At 41.6% G+C, this 24,463-nt stretch overlaps 2 protein-coding genes across 4 annotated transcripts in view; one reads left to right on the forward strand and one right to left on the reverse strand.

Annotated features, from left to right (window-relative positions):
* Window positions 1–8,085, forward strand: part of LOC119260455 (40S ribosomal protein S23-like) — an 80,148-nt gene extending 72,063 nt beyond the window's left edge. Inside the window, 1 exon segment of the mRNA XM_054688290.1 lies at window positions 7,645–8,085. Within this exon segment, the coding sequence (XP_054544265.1) occupies window positions 7,645–8,035 (391 nt within the window). The 3' untranslated portion in view covers window positions 8,036–8,085.
* PDZD2 (PDZ domain containing 2) overlaps window positions 1–24,463 on the reverse strand; it is a 319,093-nt gene that overhangs the window by 178,511 nt on the left and 116,119 nt on the right. The gene's annotated exons all lie outside the window — the stretch shown is intronic.

The following is a 24,463-nucleotide window of genomic DNA, read 5'->3' on the forward strand; positions in this document are numbered from 1 at the left end:
TCCAGCAACAACCACACACAACCTGGAGCCCAGTCAGATGAACTCTCATCAAGAATGCCGATTAAATGACACAGTGGAAACAAAAGGACATACAGTCATTACTTGAAGACTTCAACACCTTAATAAGATTGGTTGAAAGAACTGGAAACTCAAGAATAAAACCCCCAGATATAGCATAAATCACATTAACATAAAACCAGAAAACAGAGAGAGAGAGATTCCTTCCAGCTCCATTCTCCTGACTTGGTGACAACATCTGCTTCCATGTCCACTTTCCACAGTGAGAATACAAGTGATATTTGTGTAGTCATATATGAGAAAATGTAACACTTAACTGGAGTCCCCAGTCAACTTTGAGCATCTCTAGGAGAAATCCTGCCCTAAACTGTGGGGACAAGTTGGTTCCTTCTGGCCTCAGGCCCGTGAACCCCTATAAATGTGACTGTCTCTGCTCTAATCACCCTCACCTGGCTAGTCCCTGAGCCCCTCCCCAGTCTCAGCTCAACCATCACCTTCCTCGGGGATTCCATCCTGACCACCCCCCATAGACTAAATTCAGGGTCCACTTGGTGTTTCAACCACCTCCCCACTGTCCATTCCCTTGTCTGTTTACCCGTCTAGACTGGAAACTCTTCTAGGGTGAGGTCATGTGTCTTTATATACTATTTTATTTCCAGGACCTAGCACTGTGCCTGGAACATACAGGTAACCAATGAAAATTCGTTGAACAAATAAATATAAATCGGGAGACTTCCAAATGCATTCATTTTTCCATCTACTTATCAAGCACCTGCTATGAAGCAGGCATTGGTTTAGGCACTGGGAAAACCCTACTACTTCCATCTTAAAATTATCAACAACAACAACAACAGTAAAAGCAAGTTTAGGTCATGAGTATCTGGTATTTACTCTGCCCATACATCATGTCTACCTCTTCTTCATATTCTCTTGCAATCCTCTCCCCAAAACCCATGTGGCAGACACTATTATGATTTCCACTGTACAGATGAAGAAAGATGCCAAGTCACCTCTGTGGACCTTAATGTGAAAGAATCTCTGACATTTAAATTCCTTGAGGTCTATTTACATGGGATTAACTCACAACAAACTCAGGAAAGGTTACCTGTGAATTCATTCATGAGCTTTGCTGATGTCTGTCTTCCTTGCTGAAATGTCCCTAACCACTCTTCATAGTGTCTGAAATTTATTTTAAAATGCTTTGACATAGACCATCACATGACGACAACTGCAATCTATACCTAGAGGCCATGAGTTAACATTTCAAGGACACTTATCAAAGTCCACTGTCCACATTGCAGAGGCAGCTGCAGCAAGCATTTGAAATGCCATGATCTAATCTGCATCACAAGGCTCCATAGTTACCAAAATGGAGATGAAAAGCTCATTCTTCATCTACAGAATGAGATTTTCAAGATAAGATAGCAACAGGCATTCACCCAGGCACATCTGTCCCTGCCTGCTGAGTGTTGGGAATCCCTGGGGAGCCAGCTCCCTAACACCTCTGATTGCTGCACTGAGGCTGAGGACCACCCACTGTAGGTCTGGGGTCCCTCCACTTCATGGGGGATTCTGTTGCTGAATCTGACTCTATAGTCAGGTGATTCTTCCCAAAGAGTCCTGTTATACCACTTCAGAGTGAACCTACTAGGAAGCAGTTCCTGGGAGAATTTACAGGAACAAACGCGAGAGATGTCACCAATTATACAAGCAGGTGATGGGGCTACTTCTCAGCATGCTCGTCAACACCTGCTTTATGCATGCCGGCAGCCAAGGACTAGCTTCCTGGTATACCTACTATCTGGCAGTGAGGTGGTCAGGCAGGAGATGTAGAGCTGTCAGTCTTTCCTGACAGTCCAAGGCTATTGAAAATTTAACAAAAGAGCATGACAATCCCAAGAAGCCACTTGGCTCAGGGGAGGCTACAACACCGCCATCCCTATCTTTGGTCTTTGCAAACACTCATTCATCTTTTTTTTTTTAAATTTAATTTAACTTTATATATTTTTTACAACATTTTTCATTTTTGTACAATGTATGCATTTTCATCTTGGTTATATTCCCCATACAATTCCCACCCCCCTTATTTTGACCCTAATCCCTCCCCTCTCCCCCACAGTGTGTCTCTGGTTTATAGTTGCTTGTTGATTTTGATTTTTACTTATTATAATTAGTCTTTTTCCTGGTCCCTTATTTAGGTTTTCTAGATTCCTGCTATGAGTGAGACCATCCGGTATTTTTCTTTTTCTTTCTGGCTTATTTCGCTGAGCATGATCCCTTCCAGCACCATCCATGTTGCTGCAAATTGCATGTGTTTATCTTTTTTGAATGCTGAGTAATATTCCATGGTGTATATGAACCACATCTTCTTGATCCAGTCATCTATTTTTGGGCATATGGGCTGTTTCCAAAGCTTAGCTATTGTAAATAGTGCTGCTATAAACATAGGGGTGCAGGTGCCCTTTTGAATGGATGATTTTGTGTCCTTTGGGTAAATACCTAGGAGTGGAATTGCTGGATCATATGGAAGCTCCATCTTTAGCAGGTTGAGGAATCTCCACACAGCTTTCCATATACTCGTTCATCTTTTAACACTAAGCTCGAAATCCTCTCTGATGATGACTCATCTTCCTCAGGAGTTCTGAGAGATCACCTCGCTGCTGAAATGGCTGCCTGTGTGTGGTGTGATCCTTCTGATAAACCCCAATGGCCTAAGACAGTTTGGGCATGTCTCTTCCCACACCCTGAAATGGCCTAATTTAGCAAATGAATTTACTTTAGATATGGTTTATCTAGCCAGGTGCCACATTAGGTTCTGAGAAAACACTCAGGAGAATATCACAGAATGCTGGCTGGTTGGCAGCAGAGAGAAGGATGAGGAAGTTGATGAATCCAGGCAAAAAAGATGGTGCCTGGCCTAGGGGAATCACAGTGCTTCCCTGTATGTTGATTAAAACTCTAGCCTTGGGCCTCCCCAGTGGCGCAGGTGATTGAGCATAGTGCTGTGAAGCTATCTGTTGCCTCTGCAATGTGGGTTCGATCCCCGGCTGGACAGGGAGATACTTACATGGAGCGGCAGATTTCTCCTGCCTCACCCGCTGCTCCCCACAGCAGTTTCTTCTGTCTGCCTGCCTGTTCTGCTCCCCGCTCTGTCTCTGGTGAATTCTCGCACCCTCCCACCCCTCTGGCCTATACCCCAGCTATTGTATAAATAAAAAATAAAAATTAAAAAAATAAGAAAAAGAATATCTTCAAAAATAACTCTAGCCTTGTTCTGTTTACAGGCTCTCTCCCTCAGCCAGACATGTATCCCTTGAGAGAAGAAATTGGATTTATTCTTCTCCAGAGTCTCAGTTCCTCAGGTGATAAAGGCCTCAGTAAAGGACTGGCTGATGTGTGTGGAATGACAGGATTCCTATGCACAAAATGATTTCCTTCAGATGGATTCCTCATGACCAGTCCCATGCTTTCTCTGTGATTGCTGCCTGCAAAAATCTCTTCAGCAACTACTGTATGTCTTTTACATTTGGTCACCCCAAGTTACAGGGTGACTCCTGCTTCCCTTGATGACACAGGGACTTTGATTCTAGTCTCCATAGCCCCCTAAACCTCTTGTCTCCCCACAGCCCAGTTTTCCAGTCAAGACTTCACACAGGTATGGCTTGAAGCACCCCTCCCCAGCATCTTGTAAGTTTCCCAGGGGGGTGACCTCTCTTAAGTGGAGGAGCTACTCCCTCCCATCTGATAGCCTAAATCCATCTCATTATTTAAGTATAAAAATAAAACAGTCCCACCATCTGCAAGAAGCATTCATGAACTTCAACTAACCTGATACAGAATCTTCTCCAAACCTAATCCCATTAATATGTATTGCTGTCAACTACATATGATTTAATGTTTTCTCTTCAAGGACATAATACCCGGCTCTTAGAGATTCATGTCCTTGTCTTTCCCTCCTTCGCCTATACCATGTATCCAAGCTCCTGCTGCATCCCCTCCCCATCCCGTTCCCTGGACCAAAGAAACTTGTTTGATCTAGTCCTGACAACCAAGGCTCAGCTGAGCTGAGCAGCATTTACCCCACTGCAGTCACTGCCCCCTCCGAGGCCTGCCCACCCCTCCGCACTGCAGCCGGCTTTGTCATCATGGGCTCTGTGCTCTCCAGAAGGGCCTTCGTGGACTCTCAAGTAGAGTTAAAGCTACCTGGGGCCTCCAAGGACACTGTTTCTCTCCCCTGAGGCCTTTATCTAGTAGGAGCTGGTGTCCTATTTTCCACAGGTTTGTACTACCATCGCCAGAGACCCAATTAGATCAGAACTGTGGATGAAAAATGAATACTTTTTTAGCATAAGCCTGTCCTGAACTGGGACTTTTTATTTGCTTAATCTGACCACCCTAGTTTTTACCTGTTACTCAGTTTGTATAAAAATCACTAATGGGAAAAAAAAACACTATACTCACTAATGAGTAAATAATTACATGGAAAACAAAACATATAAAAACACATATATAGAGAGAGTACATTATATATATATATTTATTTATTAAAACTTTAGAACCCTTGAAAATACCCTCTGTGCTGTTTTTCACTCTGATGGACACCTTCTTACAAGGGTAGGTGTTTAATCATCTTCTTTATAGCTCACTTGAGTCCCTCACCTCTGCCCAACCTCTCTCCCTCAGTTTATAATTCTTTTCCCACCATCTCTCTTTGCATCATTAAGTTCAACCACTTTGACCCAGCTTCCCTTCCCGAGCAATTACCATTCAATTGAGTGCTTCACCTTGACTTGGATGGTCTTATGATGATATGTCAAAACATCTCCTCTTTATAAGGCAGTGAACTACATTCAGGAAACACTGAATGGCTAGTAAGTCATTCGCAATTTTTCCAAATTGACTGCAAGGATCAGATTCTTCTTCCTAATTATCTCAGCCTTAGCAACTGTAGGAATTCCTTCCAGAAATGCTAAGACAGGACCCCGACCTTAGTTCTGGTCTGATCTACAATTGTGCCCCTTGAGCTGGAGAAGGTCTGAGTTGGGAAAGACCAAGGACCAGATAACACAGATAATGATCTCACAAAGGGAAACTTCGGGTTCTTCTCCAGGACCTGGGAGCTACATCAACCATACTGTTTATACATGGTACCATACAAGGCACCTACCTTCACCCCAAAGAGTGGAGAGTGAATCCATTCATAAATGCACATTTGGGGGCAAAGACACAAAGAAGAACTGACTCTAATTACTCTCCAGTTTGTACAGAATAGCTGGGATTGCAGGTGAGACTATGGGTGAAACACAGAGAGGGACCCAGGGTAGCAGCAAGACCTGACAAAGACAACGAAGCTCCCTGGTGGGCTGGTTAGAAAGAATGGAAGGAAATTGGTGAGATTAAGAAAGTGTTGCTTATGGATTGGGAGGCAGGGGACACTACTTTGAATGACCAATCACAAATAACATCATTAAAAACAACTGTAGTAGGGCCTCCCTGGTGGCGCAAGGGGATAAGACGCAGCACTCTGAAGCTATCCTCAGCCTCTGCAGCATGAGTTCGATCCCCAGCCAGGAGCCTGCTGCTCCTCTCATCAGTGTATTTCAGTAGATCTGCTGTTCTGCTCCCCACTCAGTTTCTGGTGAATCCTTTCACAACCCCCCAACCCCTGCCACCACATCTCTGGCCTGCACCCCAGCTCTTGCATGCACAAATCAATCTTTAAAAAAAAAAAAAAAAACAACTGCAGTAGCAGAGAAGTCATGCCATGGCTATTTAAAGCCTCCATCATATTATTAGTATTATCACTCTCCTCTCTCACTTTGTCCCTATGAGAAAAGTAAGGTAGATAATTATTACACTCGCTCCCTAGAGAAAGGAAATGTGATGAGAAGGATGTGGGAAGATCTTGGGATCCACGTGGCCTGACTTCTGGTCCAGGGTGCCTTCCTTGTCTAGCACATAGTTGTTGCTTTGTTAGGGACCAGCTGGACCCTGGCCAGGAAGGTGCTTTCAGACTCATTCCGGTACCTCTGGATTTGGGACTGGGCTATGTCAGGAGGCGCTCCCAAAGGGAAGAGGGAGGCCTGCGTTTGGATTTGGACACTTCTCTGCCAGCCTAGGTTCTCTGGTCTACAAAGTGGGTGATGGCAGTTACCTAATGGGTGTTGCAAGATACACGAGTTGGCCAGTGGGGGGTGCAGGGACATAGCTGTAATAGTCATAGACATCACTGCTAATGATGACTCTGATTGTAGTAGCTTCAGGAACCTAATTGGTGTAGCAGAGTTCAGCTACCTGCAAATCCCCACAAAGACAGGGATGCAATGAGGAGAACCAGTAGTTTTCACAGCTACCGAAAGGCTTATCATCTTAAATGTCTTTTGAAGTGATGAGAAAAAGATACACACTAAGAACAGCTCTCATCTATCTGCGGAGTGTTCCCTGTGTGTTTGATGAGGCTCTACATGCGTGTCTTCATGGAATCTTCCATCATCTTATGGGTTAGGAGGGTGTATTTTTACACTTTGGTAAGCCTGCGCTTAGTGGGGTGAAGAAATTGCCTCAAATTACATATTTCTTAAAGTAGAAGGGTCACAACTCATAGGCCCACATACAGATATATGTGCCCAACAAACTCTCCTCTTGTGTGTGTGTGTGTGTGAGTGTGTACTCGAGGGCTGAGTTCAGAAGAAAATCGCTGAATCTGGGCAGTGTTTCACTTTCTTCTTTTCACCTCATTCAGTTGAATATGCATTACTTTTATTATTTAAAATATTTTTCATTTTGATAACAGACACAAACAAAAAAAAGAAACCAAAACAAGCCTTCAAAAATATCATAAAAATGACTGTTCCTTGGGTGCATGGGCAGGGGCTAGGAGGATATAAATAGCCAGGCATTTTCAAGGTTCATTGTAATTAAACTTGCAAGCTCTTTTCAATCAAAGGAAGCTTCAGAGTAAAATGAAGTTCCTGAAAATAAAAATTATATTCCTCCCTGTCACCTAAAGGCCTGGGTTTCGTGAACTCTGTTTCCTTTTCAAGACGATACCTTATAAGCAAGCCCCGTTCTCATCTCTGATCATTACTAAGGATCAAATGATGAAAGATTACCAAAGCAAACATTTGTCTTACTGTTTGTTCTGATCTCTGAAGTCTCCCAAGAGAACCGCGATGATAAATTATGATTCTGTACCCCCTGTAAACAGAGTCAATCTTCAAAGAGGACCTCAGCAGGAGAATAAAGGATTGAAAGCAAACCAAAAAGGCTCAAAAAGGAAGATCTTTCCTGATTTTCTGCTGTGGGCCTCAATACAGGAGATGATAGCAGTTTGCTGCCTGTCCTCCAGAGTGGAGGTGCCCCTGTGTCTTCCTGGACAGAGCTGGTAGAGGTTCCCCAGCACATAGGATCTGGGGTGGCAGGGAGGAGGGAGGCATTCTGAGAAGCCACGTGGGAAACTGGGGGAGGCAGAGGCATGCCCTCCCTTCCATCCCATTAGAGATTGTTTGGAAGGTGAGGGTGAGAAGTTCTCATGGGAGTGAAAGGCTTGATGTTCAAATAAGCCAGGCATAGGGTTGCAGTCACAGACCTGACCTTCTGGGAATTAAAATGACTCCTGGAGCTCAGAAGCCACTGATGAGATCAAAAGTGGCATGATAAACAGTACCAAAAAGCCCATTTAGGTACTGCCCTAAAGGCCAATCCTTTCGGAGGCGCTTCCCATGCCACGGGAATTGTGCTGGAAAAAGTGGGAGTTGAAGCCAAACAGCCAAATTCTGCCATCCGGAAGTGTGTGAGAGTCCAGTTGATCAAAAACGGGAAAAAAATCACAGCCTTTGTACCCAATGATGGTTGTTTGAATTTTATTGAAGAAAATGATGAAGTTCTGGTTGCTGGATTTGGTCGCAAAGGTCATGCTGTCGGTGACATTCCTGGAGTCCACTTTAAGGTCGTCAAAGTAGCCAGTGTTTCTCTTTTGGCCTTATACAAAGGCAAGAAGGAAAGACCAAGATCATAAGCTTCAATGGTGAAAAGGTGGTAGCAATAAATTTCCACATGGTCAGAAAAAAAAAATAATAAAATAAAATAAAATGACTCCTGGGAATTAAATCCCAGAGCTGGGATTATCTGTGGCTGGCTCAATGCCCTGGCTACAGCAGGAAGGTAGCCCTTACTGCCAACTTTACATGGAGAGCAGGCTATGAAATCATGCAAACACCACTAGAAACCCAGGATTTTCTGTGAAAAATCCAGATGACTTGTTTGCCTTGCCTTGCTACTACTTCATTTCATTTCAGAGAGCAACGCCACTAGGTAAGTTTTAGAAAACTCACCTGTGCCTTTGCATGGGCGGTTTACCTGTTTGAATATTGTTTTTCAAAGTAGGAAGCCTCCTAGTCCCCGGTTCTGCCAGACTCTGTGCTGTGCAGCCGGGAGCTTACGCAAATCTCTGGGGAGCATTTCCAGCTCCACCAGTTTCAGAGTTTAAAACATACCTGGGGTCTGTAAAGTCTGGAATACACATAATATTAATTTTAGTATAACAACATTTTTTTATAGATTGAAGATGTCTCTGGCAGAATTTTGTATATTTGATCTATGTTTCCAGGCTTTATGGATGATATACATGAATACAAACATATTCTTTCTGTACCTCTCTGTCTCCTTCCTACCCTCTTTACTCTTGCCTCATTTTATTTTGTGATCAGGGTGTGGCCAGAGAAGCAGAACCACCAGGACTACCACGTACTAGTGCATCTGTGACAGGGATTTGACCTCCCCCCACTGTGGGAGCTGGTTACGCAGTCTTCATGAGGTTGTTGCTTCGCTGCAGATGTGGGGCCTGGAAGTCAGCAGGGCTGCAGGCCAGCAGGAATATGCAGGTACAGGGAGAGAGAGCGGGGACCCAGGGAAGCTTATGAGGATGAGCTGGAACCCAAGAGACAGCAGGATCCAGTTCCCCAGCTCAGCTTCCTCCTTGGATGATTGTGCTGACCTGCAGCAGGCCCTGCCCTGGTGAGGTAACCCCCAAACTGAGGAAGGGATGCCTGGAGGAGCTGGGACAGGGCCGGCCTAGAGGCTGTGCCACTCCAAAAGGTGAATTATCAGAGAATGGTGCCCAGGGCCCTGTACCAACCTTGTAAATGCAAACACACATTTACACACACACACACCCCCTCACTTAGACATTCCAAATCTTCTGCACAGCCACCGGTGGCCCACACCAGCCTGAAACTAGGCAAGAAAGACTTTGGGAAACATGGCTCTTTTTAGTGAAGGCAACGCAGGACAAACCCACTACAGCCTCCACTTCACACACGGCTTCTCAGGGGACCTGGCTGAGTGAGGCCATGAATGTTATATACCAACGTGGTAGACAGCAGGGGTCTGCCAACCTTTTCTGCCAAGGGCCAAAACTTGAGGGCCAACGTAGGGGCTCTGTCTCATTGCACATTTGGGAAAATTCATTCTCATTTGGCAGGCAGAGGCTTGCTGTTCCCAGCCTGAAACTTGGGAGAAGACCACTTTTACTGAATCCACAATCAATTTCCTAGGAACTAAAGGGAGTCCTTTCAGGGAGTGGGCTGGGACCTTTTCATTGTAAAATGAGTGCTTTGGATTAGCTCAGTATCAAGAACATGCACCAAAGACAGAGAGAATCTGAATTTTGAGGGAAAAAGTCCACATAGGTGAAATATTTGAAAATTCAGTGTAGATCCTTAATATATTACAATATAAGTTATCTACAATACAGATTCTTAGCATTGGGAATGAGCTCAAGAATGCCTTCCTTCTTCTTTCAAACGTGAATTAGGGCCTCCCTGGTGGTCTACGGGTTAAGTCTCAGCGCTATGATTGCTGCGGCCTGAGTTCAATGCCCTGTCAGGGAGCTGACCCCAGACCTCTCCTGTCTCGCTGACTGCTCCCCTCAGCAGTGTATTTCAGTAGATCCACCTGTTCTGCTCCCCACTCTGTCTCTGGTGAATCCTCTCACCCTTGGCACCTCTGGCCAACACCCCAGTTCTTCTATACATAAATAAATATTTTTAAAAGTGAACTAATGTGCATGACTTATTTTAAGAATCCTTGACAGACTAGATATCCTTTTCTTTTGTCTTAGAAAATCCAGATTTATTTATTTATTGACCAACTTAAAAGTAATCTTTAAAAAACTATTTTTACTGAGGAAACATTGGTTTATAACACTGTATGTTTCAGGGGTATAGGTTCACACCTCTTCAGATGCATGTGCCCACATCACGGCCACCACCAGAGAACCCTCTCATAGTCCATGGGGGTCACATCCCTCTTTGCTTCCCCCCTCCATCCTTCCCTCTGTAGCCTCAGTTCTGCAGTCAGATTTCAAGGGCTTGTATTGTCTGTTCCTTCGTTTGTTTTGTTTCTTTATATTTGAGATGAGTGCTATCATCTGGGATTGTCTTTCTCCTTCTGACTTATTTTGCTTAGCATAATCCCTTCCCCTTTAGAGGTGACCATAAAAACCTTCTTACTCCTCCCCTTTTGTCAGCAGGACACCATCTTGGTAAGAGAGGTTGTAAGAGAATGGAGTATTTAGATTGAGTTGTAGAAATTTGCAATAGTCATGTTTGCTTGGTTGTTTTTGCAAAAACAGTAACATTACTACTTGTTTATAGAGAAAAGACTGAAACAAGGTCACACAAAGCCACTAGCATGCTATTTTTTGGTAAGGATATATTTCAATCGATTTCAAAACACAGAAGTCAGACTGGTAAATTGGGAACATCCAGATAGAATGCCTTTTTTTTTTTTTCCTGTTGTTGTGTTGTTGTTGCAAACACAGATAATTAAAACGGTGTAAATAAGTACACCAAATATAATAATTCTAGTTATTTTTTCAGATGCACAGTTATGAAAATTCCAAATCTGGACCCACTGGGTTTAAGACTATATTCTCAATGACTAATGCTTCTGTCAAAAAGAATAGGTCTCATTCAGGATCATGATAGAAGGAAGACACACAAGTCCAAATGCTCATTTTAAGAAGGAACATTTACTTAATCTGGCATTTTGGGGGGTTTTCATGATATGCCTGGTGTTCTGCAAGTTAGAGATGCCAACCCAACCCAAAACCATGATGCTCAGGTTTTTCCAGTGCAATTGATGAAACATTAAACATTGCTTGTGAAAGCATAGAACAAGAAGATGAGTGAGTCCCTGTAATTGTTCCTTGATGAACTCATACCTTCTTAGTTAATAACGTAGGGTCCTCGAGGCTAAACAATAAGCTCTTTAAAATATTGCATACAACAGCAGAGAAAGGAAAGGTGTAGAAGATACTCCAAGGATAATAACTTGCAATGCTCTCATAATAATTGGATGATGATGGCACCCAGGCACTGGTGACCACTACTATCCTGACTTGCATTCTGTTGCTCTAAATCATAACATACCAAGTGCTCTTTCTTTGTCTCAAAAGCAACTGACAGTTGAATTCATTTGACTGGGCTACCAAAGTTACAAAATACCAGCAGTTGTTTCTGAAAAGCAAATATTCCTAAGAGTTCCGGTTTCTTTCCTTTCAATCACTTCTTATTTAGGGCAACTAATAACAGAATGAAACAAATCTCTCCAAGATAGATTTTCTGGTCATTGAACATTTTTTCTGCTCCATAAACTGAGGAGATTTACCACCTTTTAGCCTTGAAATGTCAAAATGAAAAAATACCAGGGAATAGTACCACAGAATATTCTGGGGACCAGAAAGAAGTTCATGAGGATGAACTTGTTCATGAGGATGTCACTTTCAGCCACATGTTGGAGCCATTTCTCTATCTTCTGTTTCTGTTGCAAAGTCCAGAAAAAATTTTGTAGGGTATTTCTATAAATTCAAGACACTTTTTGCCACTTAAAGTTGTTGTCTTCTGTTCACAAAATCATCTGTGCTAAACTCCAGGAACCTCTTTTAACTTAAAGCTCTTTATTATTTTCTTTATTATTTTCTTTGACTAAAAGGTGTATTAGTTGAAAATGAGTATATTAGTCGAAAATGAGAGTATAAGGTATATTAGTTGAAAATGAGAGTATAAGCATATCCTATCTATTCCATATCTTAAACCTGGTAATTGTTGTTTTCCTAGCAAAGGGGTAGCGGGTGGGAAGCAGGGGGACAGTGTTCCAAACAGGCACATTCTCCTCCAGATCTGGAGACCCCTAAATGAGGAGTCTAGGGGAAACTTTACAAATGTTTTCTCCTCTTAGCAACAAGCCTACTGGTGCTTCTTGTTCTTAAAGTTACTTTGTATTAAATGGAGTTCCCCATGCAGGAAAATGTCCTAGAAATGTCCAGCAATGGCATCCAACTCCACATCAAAGACAGGAGAGGTGGAGAGCCCATAAAACTCTCTTCCCAAGCAGCCTCAATATCTCTATTTATGTATTTGGACCCTAGAAATATTGGCCTCCATTCTCTTTTAAAGCACCTTATCTCTGAATTGGATTTTAATAATTTTTGTTAGTTCTGTCATATTTATTAGTGATCAGTTCTTTATCTTTGCTAAACCTTTTCACTCAGTTTGCCGTTTTTCCTGCTCCTTGGTTATTTTTTATACCATTAAGTTCAACCAACCTGACCCCTCTTTACTTCCCAAGCAATTATAGTAAACATGCATTCCTCTGACTAAGGACATCTTATTTCATCCTCCATCTGAACATCTCCTTTCCCACTGGTTAATGATCCGTGATAAGGAAAAACAGTGAAATGGAGCTGGGTCCCCACACCTCATAAAGTGCCACAGGGAAGGCCATCGACCCCCCTCCCCTTGCTTTCCTACTTGGGGCATTCCTCAAAGGGAGCAACTTCAGGGTTTTGTTGTTTTTTTTTTTTTTTGGTGTGCAGAAATTTATTTTTTTATTCTTGTCACTTTGCGTTATAACATTATTTAAATTGCAGAAGTACATCATTATAGGTCAAGGTCTTTATATACTATATTACGTTTCCCACTAAAAATCTAAATCTGCTCTTTACCTTGCAATTTACCCTTTCACCTGACTTACCCATCCTCCTACCAGGAGCAACTTGGGCTGTAAATGCAAGTCTGAGCTGTGCCCCAGTCACTCTGCACTAGCTGGAGAAGCCTTGGTCAGGAAAAGCAAAGAAATCTGCACGGAAGGGTAATGTTTCTCCCAAAGACCCATGAACTGCCCCCTCTATTTGTACAAATCAGAATGTTTGGACATTGTGCAGAAGTCCCATGAAAACCCTGCTAGCTTCATCCTGAAGAGATTTCAGCTTTCTACATGTTTTTGGATGATCATGTATGTCTGCAAGTCTGGGACAAAGGGATAAAAGAGAATTACAGCTAACACTCTAGGACATGGTCCAGTGACAGGAGAATGGCTGTGATGATAGAAGAATTTGGAAAGGGAGGAGGAGCTTGACAGAGATAAGTGGGTGCCCCAAGCAGGCTAATTTTAAAAAATGAAAAATTAAAAAATAAATGTGAAAACTAAAATAATGAAAAATGCCATTAAGTCCAATGTATTAAGGGAGTGGATTTTGAGGGAAAATTTGAATAATTAGCATCAGAGAGCTGGAAAAAAACATGATGGTGGTGGATAGGAAAATTATAATGATTAACACCACTTTACTTTGGTTAAGGGGCATTAATAACTGATAAGGTATATGAGGAACAATCTGTGGCACTAGCAAATTTCTATTGCTTGGTTAGAGTGATGGTTAACATAAAAAATTATAAGCTGAACACTTATGATATGTATCTTTTGAAAATGTATATTATTCTTAAAAAGTTTTTTGGAGGAAGCACTTCTAGAATGATAGAATAAATCCACTCCTCCATAAAAGCAGTTCAAACCATGGAAAAATTATCAAAACAACTTTTTTTAGAACTATGGAAATTAATCAAGACGTGCAACAGTCTAAGAAGTGCTTTTTTAAGAAAAATGGTTGAATCTCAGCATTTTAATTTACATGATTACTATCCCTTTCTCCCCATCTCCCTACAGCTTTGAAATCCAACAGCCTTACAATTATGGTAGTGTAGAAGCACCCTGTCCCTGATGGGTCAGAACAAAATTGTAGATTCAATGCCCCATCCCCAAAGAACTGTCCTCAGTAGTTGACCCATCTGGCAGTTCTCTGAAAGGCTCTTTTCCAACTCATCTTTATTTTACTTGATTCAGAACTGACTCTGCAAGAACAGCCCTATCCCTAGATCTGTTTGCCAAAAACAACTAGTGACAATTGTTTAATATCTACAGATGCCTGAGAAAACATCTGCGAATCGTATATCTGATATGAGACCTGTATATAGGCTATATAAAGAACTCTTAGAGCTCAAAAATAACAAGTAAAAGCTAACTGACCTAATTTAATAAGGATTTAAATATAAACTTTCCTAAAGATACACAAATGGCTGAAAGCACATGAAAAGGTGCTCAACATCTTTAGTCATCAGGGAATGCAAATTAAACCCACAATGAGATAATACTTCACACCCACCTGGATGACTGTAATAACAGACAGATAATAACAAGTGTGGTGAGGATGTGGAGAAATTAGAACTCTTACACACTGCTGGTAGGAAAGTAAAATGGTCTAGCCATTTGGGATACAGGCATTTTCTCAAAAAGTAACCCATGGAGTTACCACGTGACTATCAATTCTATTCCTAAACACATACCTAAGAGGACTGAAAATATTTGTCCACATAAAGTGTTCACAGTAGCATTGCTTGTAATGGTCGAAAAATAGAGACAACCCACATCTCCGGCTAATCCAGATGTATGGTTAAACACATGTGGACATCGTTACTCTGGAATTTGGCAATATAAAGGAGTGAACTTCTGGAATATGCCACAATGTAGATAAATAGTGAAAGTGTTAGGCTAAGTGAAAGAAGTCAGTCACAGAAGACCAGGTATTGACATGTTCCTAGTTGGGGGATGGACATGCTGTCTATCTGGGATGAAGGTGCTATCTAATGGGGCAAACATGCTATTTGGGGTATGGATGGTAATTGACAGAGCATCCTAGCATGGGTTGGATGCCAGGCTCTGTCCCTTAGTAATTGTGTTTACTTAATTTTTTCCAGTCTAAATATCATCATCTAAAAACAGAGATAGCAATACTTTCCTCTTACTTTAGAGAGTTGTAAAAATCAAGTGAGAAGAGTATAGGTAATACACATTCATCATATGGCTAATATTTGATATAAATATTTTATGACATGGATAACATCTAATGAGTAATAGCTTTTAAAAAATATCTCGTAAGAAAAAAACATAAAAGATGTTGTTTTAAGAACCCCCAGGAAGCCCGGAAAAGTTGGGAACCCCTTCCACCTTCCCAACATGGTAGGATGAAGCAAGTTGAGTAGAGTAACAACTTGTTCCCTCCCACAGCTCCCATTGCAAGCAGCTTTCAGTCTAGCTGAAAACCTACACAATTATTTGGGGCGTATGTATGTCAGGGGGAGGTCTGAAGCAGGGAATAACCTCACCCTTGGGAGATAAGAGGGACACAAGTAATCTATAGCCACGTCAACCAAAAACTTCTTCACCCCTGTTTTATAGTGGTGCCATCTTTAATTCTTTGTTTTTCTAATTTAAAAGGAGGATATAGCTATGAAAATGCAAATTATGTCCAAGTACATGAAGTAGAGGAGGGCCAACTGAATTTGACCTGGTTCCCATCGGAAGCAATAACGTCATTAAAAGAAGGGAAAAGCTTTCATTTTGCTTGATACTTGCTACTAATTTACCTGTAGAAACAAGTTGCTGGGAAGAATTGTGATTAAGATACAATTTCTATAAAGCAACCAGCACAGAAACTAGCCCTTGAAGGTAGTAAAATGGTAACCATCATTTCAAACACCCTCTGAACCCCCCTCTTCTGCCTGAGCCTGCACTACGTGAAATAAACCTAACTGAAGAGTGCCCTCCAGAGGCCACTGGGAATTCAACTGTGCTGAGAGCTGAGGGCCTGGGAAAAGACCAAAGGGAAACACAATTTAATTTTCTTTCCTCTCTATGCAGAGTCAGCACTCCAGCCCAGTGTCCTAGGACTAACTAGAACTTGACCTATTTGCCACCCACCAGCGGCCTCTGGGTGAGGGCTTATTTGTTTGAAAGGGATACTTTCTGAGCACAAGATCACTAGGAAACAAGATCACTTGGGCGCCGTGGGAACTGGGGCTGGGAACCGCAAGCCCCCAAGCCTGCTCAAGCTTCTGTCCCCTCCCTCTCTCTCTCTGGGGACACAGTGTCTCTGCATGTTTGTTCTGTGTTCCTCTAAGGGGAACAGCTCCCTCTTGATGCCTGCCCTTTTGTGACTTCAGGCATCTGGCTCTGCCTCTCCCTGGACATGATTTCCGACCTGGGTCTGCTTGATCAGCTCATCTCAAACAGCTAAGCAGCTTGATCTCTCACTGGCTGGATTCCAAATTCCCAGGAGCCAGAACTGATAGCAAGTCAAGTGTAGAGGTTGGATTTAGTTCATTCATCCCTGGTGGATGGCCAGTAGGGGAGTCAGGGGTATGGCGGGGGTAGGGGGGTGGGGAGCGGGCAGGGACATGAGGAATAGTGCCAGGGTCATATAGTAAATAACACATTTGGCACAGGTAGAACTTACACAACTATGGGATGCACTTCAAAGAGTCTATTTTTTCTAATTACTGTGAGATAATATGTATAGATGTGCCAGGCACTCTATTATGTGTTTTTTATAAGCATCATCTCATTTAATATTCATACCCTCCTTTGAAATTTGACTGTTATCATCTACCACCTTTCAGAAGTAACTGCTGATCACAATGGTTGGTATCTTTCAGTAATTTGTCCCATGCATTTTATCCCCATTTTAAAGGTAATGGAACCAAGACTTGAGGCAATATTTAAACTAAGACAGTCTGACTCTAAACCCTGGCTGTTAATCACCAGCCCCAGTCTACCTCCCATGTACTCCCTAGGACAAAGGAGATAATGTGGATGATGCAGAAGAAACATCACATTTGGTCTTGGTCTTGGGGAGTCTATACTCTAATTGAGGAGAGACAACATTGACATGTGTGAAATAATTAGCAAATGATATGAAAGCATGGATTTTTGTGCTGCCAATGTGTTCATTTTCTGTTGCTGGAAAACCAATGAATATGAGTTTAGAGGCTTTGGAACAACACCTACTCAGGAGCTCGCAATCTGCAGGTCAGACGTACCCCAGCTTAGCAGGGTTCGGCTCAGGGTTTCATGAAATTGACATCAAGGCGTCTGCTGAGGCTGCCACCCATCTCATCTGGGGCTTGGGGACCTCCTCCAATCTCACTGGTTGGGGGAAAGAGTTCAGTTCTTTGCAGTTTTAGAACTGAGCCTCCATTTTCCTGGAGATGTCAACTAGCGTTTGCACCTTTCCATTGATTTGCAATGTGGATATTTGCTTTCCTCCAGATCAGATGGAGCCTGACTGTTTCCTTGGCTAACAGCCAGTCTAACACAAACAATAATATACATCAAAAGAACAAAATAGAACACCCAGAAATACAAATGTATGTATGTTTGTAGGTATGTGTGCAACTCACAACAAATCTAGCCTTACGAACTAATTAAGGAAAATCAATTATTAATAAATGGTGTTTGGATTAATTATAGCAATTTAGAAAGAACTAGATATAATTTTTCCTCTACATGTCAAAATAAATGCTAGATATACTAAAATTCTTAATTATAAAGATAAATATGAAATACAACCATGAAATTTGGTAGGAGAAAGTTCCAGGTTATTTCAAAAGATGGCAATATCCTGAGATTTGAAGCAGCAAAAGACAATTAGAAGAGAAAAAACCGGAAAGTTCCCCCACAGAAATAGTTCAAACTTCGGTATGGTAATAACAATCTATAAAAAGATGAAGGGGAATTTTTAACCATGTAGAGCAAAACATTTAAGATCTATAACACCTAAATGCATATTTCAGTGAGGAAGATCTGGACTCTAACAGAGAACAAAAGACATGGATAGATGATTCAGAAAACAGGTGAAATAGGGGAAAACTATGTGAAAGTGGTTAAGCACCATGATCAAATGAATGCAAATTAAAACAATAAAAGTGAGCTATGTTTGCATTAATTACATACAATTTATTTTTTTTTTTCTTTTTTTTTTTTAATTTTTTTTTATAGAGGCATGTTTTATTTATTTATTTATTTGTTTGTTTGTTTGTTTTGTTTATACATGCACTGGGTACAGTCAGAAGCGCGGGAGGGTGAGAGAATTCACCAGAGCCAGAGCGGGGAGCAGAGCAGGCAGAAGGACCGAAGTACACTGCTGAGGGGAGCAGCGGGCGGCAGGAGAGGTCTGCGCGCCATGTGGGACCCTCCTCCCGTGGCTGGGGAGCAGCCGGGGATCAAACCGGCGCTGCAGAGGCCGCGGGCAGCTTCGCAACCCAGCGCTCAACCACTGCGCCACCGGGGAGGCCCTAATTACATACAATTTAAAGTTACAATATCCATTCCTGATATAACACCAGAACATGGGAACGCACGCATTTTTGGTGAGAATGTAATTTTGTAAAAATCATTTGTGAAAAGCAATTCAGAGAATTGTCCATTGACATAGAACCTTCATTTCAGGAGATCTGCCCCAAGAGGATGACTCAAAAGGAAAAAAGTCACATCACAAACATTTTAAATGCAGTGTTATGTAGAGTATTAAAAGACTGGTAATGACATAAAGAGTGTGCTTACCAAAATATCATTGATAATTATGCCTATCAAGGCTACTTAATGGGGTGGAACATGTTTAAATGTGTTAAGTGGAAAAGGATAATATAGAAATCTATCGGTCATGTGAATTAATATTTAAAAGATATTCCCATGGTATTGGTGAAGATGTGAGAAAAACAGCACTTGCATATACTGTCATTGGGGGTGCAAGTTAGTATAACCTATTTGGCAAAGTAACTGCAATGCAAGTTAAAAATTTTTTTTAAAGATTTATTTATTTATTTATACAAGCACTGGGTACAGTCAGAAGTGCGGGAGGGTGAGAGAATTCACCAGAGACAGAGCGGGGAACAGAACACGCAGACCGAGAAAATACACTGCTCAGGGGAGCAGCGAGCGCGGCAGGAGAGGTCTGTGCACCATGTGGGACCCTTGCCGCGGCCGGGGATGGAACCGGTGCTGCAGAGGCTGCGGGCAGTTTTGCAGCCCAGTGCTCAACCGCTGCACCACCAGGGAGGCCCACAAGTAAAAAATTTTAATGTTACTTGTTTCAGAATTCCACCTCTGGGAATTTATCCTTCATATAAATATGTTTTTATGTACACAGACACGTGAACATAGAATTTACTGCAGAATTCAACATAGCAAAGGACTACACAATAAAAATGCATATTAAAGGTGACAGATTAAATCACATTAGAATCCCTTGTGGAATATTATACAGCTGTTAAAATGAGAAAGTAACATGCTCTAATTTGAAACAATCTCTAAGATATGTTTTTAAGTAAAAATTAAAAAAAGATGAAGAATAGTGTGATTACTGCACTCCTATTATAAAAGAGAAATAAAACAGAGAATATATACTTAGAGAATTGTGGTAAGATACTCTCAAACTGGGGTGCATCTGGTGTTAGTGACTGAAGAACGGGGTCTGAGTTGAGAAGACTTCTCATTCACTATCCTTCTGCTCTATTTGAATGATTTACTATGTATATGCATTTCTTTCCAATGAAAATAATTGTTAAAGGTAGTTTGAAAAATAGATATCATCATAGATTAGATGGGAAAAGGCAAATTAAAACTTAAATCTGTTCAATTACTTTGGTGAAGCTATATTGCCATGATCACAGATGAGATCTTTTTTTTTTAAATTTTTTAAAAGATTTATTTATTTATTTATACAAGCACTGGGTACAGTCAGAAGCACAGGAGGGTGAGAGAATTCGCCAGAGCCAGAGCGGAGAGCAGAACAGGCAGAAGGACTGAAGTACACTGCTGAAGGGAGCAGCGGGTGGCAGGACAGGTCTGCGCGCCATGTGGGGTCCTGCGCGCCATGTGGGACCCTTGCCTGGTGGCTGGGGATCGAACCGGTGCTGCAGAGGCTGTGGGCAGCTTCACAGCCCAGCGCTCAACCACTGTGCCACCAGGGGAGGCCCTCCCCCACAGATGAGATCTTAACATCAGAAAATTAATTGAGAATTAGTGAAATAGTCTTGCAAGTCATTTCAAAATGTTATCTCAATGTTTTTTAATGTTCTCACTGAAATAAAGATTAGTGTTGAGGGGAGGGACTGGACTAAGGAATTAACTAATAGCTTCATAAATATGTTGCTCTAAAATGAATAAATGGAATAATGGATGAAAAAAAGTCTGCAAAGTGGTCCAGGAAGCAAGCTGTTAGCTTAAGTAACAAGCAGGGAGCCTGAATCTGTGTGTGGTGGGGCAGCTGGCAGGATGCACCAGGGTAGAACTCAGGAGTCAGACCCAGAAAGCATGAGATGGGGGACGCATTGAGCTTAGGAAGAGGGTCCAGGCAGCAGAACTCAAGGAAAAGTCCTTGGATTTCCAGTTGAGGAGTGGTGGGCACAGGGTTTGGGGGGAACATTTACAGAGAGTTCCAGATTTATGATGGCTCGACTTAAGATTTTTTCAATTTCACAAATGTGTGAAAATGATACACATTCAGCAGAAACCTCAGTAGCACACTCTCAGGATGCCAGGGAGTGGCAGCAAGCTGCAGCTCCCATCCCGCATTTTTGACTTACTATATTTTCAACTTAGAATAGGGTTATGGGGAGGTAACCCCATCATAAGTGAGGATGGCCTGTAGGATCCCACAAATCTTGAAATTAGACATTTTCTTAGATGGGCTATGTTAACCTCTATATGTATGAGATGACTAATCTAGAAAATCTAACTTCTCCTGCTTCTCAGTAAAAAAAAGAGAAGCATGCTCCCCAACATATGTTTATTTAATGCATACACGTTTTATGCATTATAAAAACACGGAGAAAAACTACTTTTAAAAGATACTCTCGGCCTAAAGTGCTTGACATTTTAAAATATTTCTTTCTTTTTTAAAAAAAAAAGATTTATTTATGCATACAAGAACTGCAGTGTAGGCCAGAGGTACAGAGGTGGGGGCATACAAGGATTCACCAGAGACAGAGTGGGCAGCAGAACAGGCAGATCTCCTGAAATACACTGCTAAGGGGAGCAGCGGGTGAGACAGGAGTGGTCTGCTGCACCATGTGGGTCAGCTCCCTGGCCAGGGGTCAAACTCATGCTGCAGTGGCTGGCGATAGCTGTCTTTATTTAACCCCTATGCCACCAGGGAGGCCCTTACTTTAAACAGTACATAAAGGCCTTACTTTAAACAGTACATAAAGTGAATATTATATTTAGGAAAACCTCTACAGTTAAATATACTTCAAAGTTTTAAAAAACTTGGCTCAACACTTTGGTATGTGATAATTCACAACCATGCTTTGAGATGCAGAATAAAAGGACTTAGGTTTTAAGGGCTGCCATAGCTAAAAATAGGTAAATCCAAAAAAGAAGTATATTAATGGAAGTATTTATTCAAAAAGAATATGCATTCTCCAATGCACTACTACAAAGATGTAGGTTCCAATTTTGTGTTCATTTTCAACCTGGTTAAGTCTTCTGGGAAAGTCATTAAGAAGTGCTGCTTTTTAAAATAATCCCTAACATATAGGGTCTCTGAAATCCTTTGGAAGACTTAAAAAATATGAAATTCTGCTCTCAAGATTTCAAATATGCATATTAAACTATTGTTGACAAAGAACATTTTTTTATGAGACAAAAGGGCATGACATGTGGAAAGGTTTCCAAATATTCATTTTGGAAATGCTTCTCCCACAGCATGAGATTCTTTCAAATCCAGGCATACCTTATTTTATTGTACTTCACTGTACTGAGCTTTAAGATTCGAGCAAGTCTACCGGTAGCGCCATTTTCCCTGGCAGGTGCTCCTGTGTCTCAGCGTCCTTTTTAATTAAAGTGTGTATATCTACTGCACACTTAATAGACAACAGGATAGAGTAGACATAACTTTTATATGCCCCGGAAACCCCAGAATTCATGGCTCCTTTTAATATTGGCTTTATGGCAGTGACCTAGAACTACAATCTCTCTGAGGTGCGCCTCAGTGGTTACTTCCTTATTTGTGGGAACACCATCTTCACCTGGGAGACACAGACATGTGTGCTATGTCTGCAGAAATAGCCTCCAGGAAGCCTGATCTTGAGAACCAGTTGTTTTCCTTCTTAAATCTGATTACTGTGTTGAGTGTGATGCCTCTAGATAAACAGCAGACCTCTCTGTGGTAACACTTTGCATGGGTAGTGACGGTCTTAGAACAGTAAAGTTGGATAAATTTAAAAGATCTCATTTTTATGCATCTAACTCACCTCACCAACGACATTCTTCGGCCCTTTCAGCATTTCTGCCTTAGCTTCTTTGCTGCGTTGACTTTTCCAGGACCAAAGCAGTGAACCAACTTGGTATTCAGATTTATTTTGGTAACTTGCTGTGAAGTCCTTTTTATTCTAGTGAAATCAGCTGTTACCTTATGTAATTTTTCCCTTAAAGCATTATGTTAACTACCGAAGTCATTGACTTTTGAAAATATATCTTTTCTGGTACCTCTTTTCTTTAGTGACTCACAAATAAGTAGGTGTTTTATTTCATTATTGAAACAGAATGAAGCAAATCCCCTTATTTGGAACAGGCGAGAAGCAGCAGTGCTTCCCCCAAGTGCACAGCAGACCTCCCACACCTCACACTCCTCCTGTAAAACTTCTGTAATGCTTCTGTGCATCTTCCAAGAGAATCTGCTGGCAGAATCATGCCTTTCATTTTGTAGCTATATTGTTTTCCACGTATTATTTTAGCTATTTTTACCTCATCAGGAAGAATGAGTATTTTCCTAATGGCATGTAGCTTTTTGTCTTCAGCAATTAAGTAAAAAAAGACTCCAAACAGGCTCTTAAATATTCAGTGTAGTAAAACTCTGAATTAGGTATTGTATAATTTTAAACCTTGCTAAAACTATTTGTATTCATGGCGTGGATAGGATGACGGCCTCATTACCATCATTAAGTATTACCTCAAGGCACAATCTTCTTTTTAATGAGAGCAGCTAGAAATTTTTACTTCACTAGTCTCTTGATAGCTTTGAGTTTCATTTCTTGGTCTGACTTCTTGTCAGTCTGAATAGTTTGTCATCATTTTTACCTACTCATGTGGCTGAACCCATAACTAGTAAGAGATGGGTCAACCCAGTCATTTTCTCAGAGTTTGCTTATATCTGCAGTCATTGTATTATTTTCAATCCTCTTTTTTCCCCCTCAAGAATTTTAGTTTATCTGTCCATTTGGTAAAGGTTAATTTAAAGTGAAATGATTTAATTCATAAATCTATATGACCCAGTGAGCTACAGAAACTATAGTCCCTTGAAATATATCAAAAGTGAATTAACCAGTGAGTGTGACTTTGTGGTCCCTTCTTCCCTCAGGACAGGTCACTGGGATCCCTGTATGGCAACCAGAGGGCCCCCAAGAAGATCTGCATACTTGTGTCTGGTCTCTTGGAAGCATGAGGTGAGTAAGTCCAACTGTCCACTGTGTGATGAGACGTGGCCTAGGCCTGCCCAGTCACCCAGAACCAGACCTGCAGTTGTGCACAAACGTGTGACCCCAGCTGAGATCAGAAGAACCGCTCATTGCTCCAGCCGGCCAAGCAAGGGTGGGTTCAAGACAATTAAGTTCAAGACCGTACATGGGGCCTCCCTGGTGGCACAAAGGGTTGAGATGCAACACTATGAAACTATCTGCCAGAGAGGTGACCCACATGGCACAGCAGACCTCTCCTGACTCGCCCGCTGCTCCCCTCAGCAGTGTATTTCAGTCAATCTGCCTGTTCTGTTCCCCACTCTGTCTTTGGTGAGTCCTCTCAACCCCCACCTCTGACCTGTACCCCTGTTCTTGTATAAATAAATAAATCTTAAAAAAAAAAGACCATGCCCCTGCACCTCGTCTCTTGACATGGCTCCATTATCACAACGTTGGTCCCTGATTCATTCATTTATCCCAACTTTTGGTGGACTGATTTGGTCTTTATTATGTTTTGAATTTGGCTCAGTTCAACATAAGGTTTCCTTTAGCCTCGTTTCTTGCCCATCTCCAATAAAACCACTTTCACATTCTTAGGAAAAAAAAAAATCACACAGGAAGTCATGGGGCCCTCTTGATATACAGGTTGAATAAGGATGCCTGTCTCAATTCATAGCTGAAATATTAGTTAAGCTCCGTTTCTTCTTTTTTGGTGAGATAAAAATATATCTATATCTTGGGATACTAATAAGTTTTTCCAAAACCTCATGGGGTTTCATGGGCCTTCCCCTTGGGTAACGACCTTTCTAGAGCAT

Source organism: Talpa occidentalis, unplaced genomic scaffold (genome assembly GCF_014898055.3).
Source record: "Talpa occidentalis isolate TD23 unplaced genomic scaffold, MPIMG_talOcc4v2.1 talOcc4.6, whole genome shotgun sequence".
Lineage (NCBI taxonomy): Eukaryota > Metazoa > Chordata > Mammalia > Eulipotyphla > Talpidae > Talpa > Talpa occidentalis.